Source organism: Anneissia japonica, unplaced genomic scaffold (genome assembly GCF_011630105.1).
Source record: "Anneissia japonica isolate Jap-2015-1 unplaced genomic scaffold, ASM1163010v1 scaffold44990_len4277_cov139, whole genome shotgun sequence".
Classification (NCBI taxonomy): Eukaryota; Metazoa; Echinodermata; class Crinoidea; order Comatulida; family Comatulidae; genus Anneissia; species Anneissia japonica.
In genome coordinates, this window is record NW_022758903.1 from 2,155 (window position 1) to 4,255 (window position 2,101).

The 2,101-nt window shown below is 34.8% G+C and overlaps 1 protein-coding gene across 1 annotated transcript in view; it reads right to left on the minus strand.

Annotated features, from left to right (window-relative positions):
• The window catches only part of LOC117125449 (arrestin domain-containing protein 3-like), a gene marked incomplete at its 3' end in the record, with an annotated part of 3,809 nt that extends 2,131 nt beyond the window's left edge, over positions 1 to 1,678 (minus strand). Inside the window, exons 1-2 of the mRNA XM_033271950.1 lie at positions 1,501 to 1,678; positions 743 to 857 (exon numbers count right to left, since the gene is read on the minus strand). Of these exons, the coding sequence (XP_033127841.1) occupies positions 743 to 857; positions 1,501 to 1,647 (262 nt within the window). The remainder of the gene's footprint in view (positions 1 to 742; positions 858 to 1,500) is intronic.
• Between the last annotated feature and the right edge of the window lie 423 nt (positions 1,679 to 2,101).

Consider the following 2,101-nt stretch of genomic DNA (forward strand, 5'->3'; position numbering starts at 1 on the left):
CAGCATGATTAGAATGTCAAAAATATGGTATTTGGGCCTACCGAAGTTGGCAAGATAGTGTCTAGCAGGGGCGGATTTAGGGGGGGGGGGGCGGCAAGGCCCCGGCTCCCCCTTTTGGGAGGTAAAAAAAGAAAAAAAGGAAGAGAAAAAAAAAAAATGAACGCCTCAAATGTTATTTTCGGGCGACTAGAAAAAATTTTGCGGGGCATCCCCGGACCCTCTAGGACATTGTTGTCTCGATCGGCCCAAATTTCGCCGCCCCTCCCCCCTTTTTGGACATCTCTGGATCCGCCCCTGGCTAGTGAAAGGGATTGAGGACCAGTAAAAATATTAATTCACTGGTCCACTTGGCTAGTTAAAAAAAACCTTAAGGGAAACCCCTGATTAAAGATATTCCACTGTGAAATTGCAAAAAAAAAAAATCCCTTTAAGATTGAAAACTTTTTAAGATTTAAGTAGAATGGATATAACTCAATAGGTTCAGATCCATTGAATTCCTTCTATTTGTTCAATTTTTGATTTACTACATCTAATTAAAATTATTGATAAATTTTGGAAAAAGACTTCCTGTTTTGAAAGATAACTTACATTTGAGAAGAATGATAGTGATGATACTAGCTGTATAGTTAACCATAATATTATTATAATTAATTTTTCAGTATGTGAGCTGTGTTTTTATGTACATTCCTGTGATTTTTAATATTTCAAATAATTATCTGAGAGATTGGAATTGTTTCCACACCTTTAACAGGAAGTTGCTGCTGGACGTTAAAGTAATCTTCATTGGCCCGATAGTGCACTGTATGTGTGTGATGATTTTTACCGCTTCCAGATGAGTGTTGTTCACTCCAATGAACCTAGTATAAATGCAAAAAGAAAAAATTATTCTAAAAATATATTTTAACAAAAGGTGATCAGTCTTGGACACTACTGTTTTTAAACGCTACTACTAAATAAATTTATAGATAAAAAAAAATATTTAATTAGTATTAATATTCATTTGATATGATATTATTATTATCAGTATTATTATTCAAGATTATTTCTTTTTAATTTTTTCCAATATGTTCTATACAATTATACTGCTTTTATATTTCTTTTGTGTAATTTTGCAAATCAAATCATTATATTATTGGTAAATGTTACATCCACCTCCATTGAAAAAAGCAAAATCTTGAATTTTTATTGTTTTCTTCTAACAAAAAAGTAAAGAAAAACCCAGTGAAGATAGTAACCAAACCAAACCACAGTCAGGATTACCAGTTCAACAACCAATAGGAAACTTTGAAAATTGTATCCCAGTTGGGATACGGTTATGTCTTACGCCGGGCAGACACAATTCTACAGAGAACGCAAAGTAAGGAAACATGTGCAACTGATCATTTTTAATGACAACCAGCAGACAACATTGTGTTGTCAAGTGCTCACTGACGGTCGCACAAAGTTGTGTTTCCAGTTTAGACCAATTGCAATGTACTGTAAACTAAGAGCATGTCTTACATTAGCCAAGCCTTTAAAATGTATTTCGCACAAACGAAGATTTACATCCTTCTCAACGGCGATATCAACATGCCCTGAAACCACGTTTCCTGGTGCATACACAGCTTGCGTTTGATCCAGGATAATTTGAAATAGCTGCAACTTCATGATTTTTATCTGAAACAAATTACATAAAGAAACCTAATTAACAAGAATCATGTCCAAAGTTGCGAATGTAGTAGCAGCACAGTAGAGTAGTATATTAATAATGAATACAAAAAAAACACTGTTAGAGTGATGTTTTGCACAACCTGACGTAAAAAAAAAATTCATATCTTTATAGAACTTGCAGTACCCGCTGCTACTAGGGGATCGGATTCATCACTAGTCACCAAGCGCAGGCTCGGTGGTCTAGTGGTTAAGACATCAGGCTAGATTACCCAAATCATTTGTGAATTTTTTTCGCTAGTATTTGGGGATGTACTGACCTTTTCTTAGGCTTGACATCATTCTGCAGACTGTCATTATTGTAATCAGTCATCAGACAGTCATCCATTTAAGTATTTTGAAAAATAGCAAATAGTAAATTTTTTCATGAGGCTCCAAATTTTGATGAGGGCGG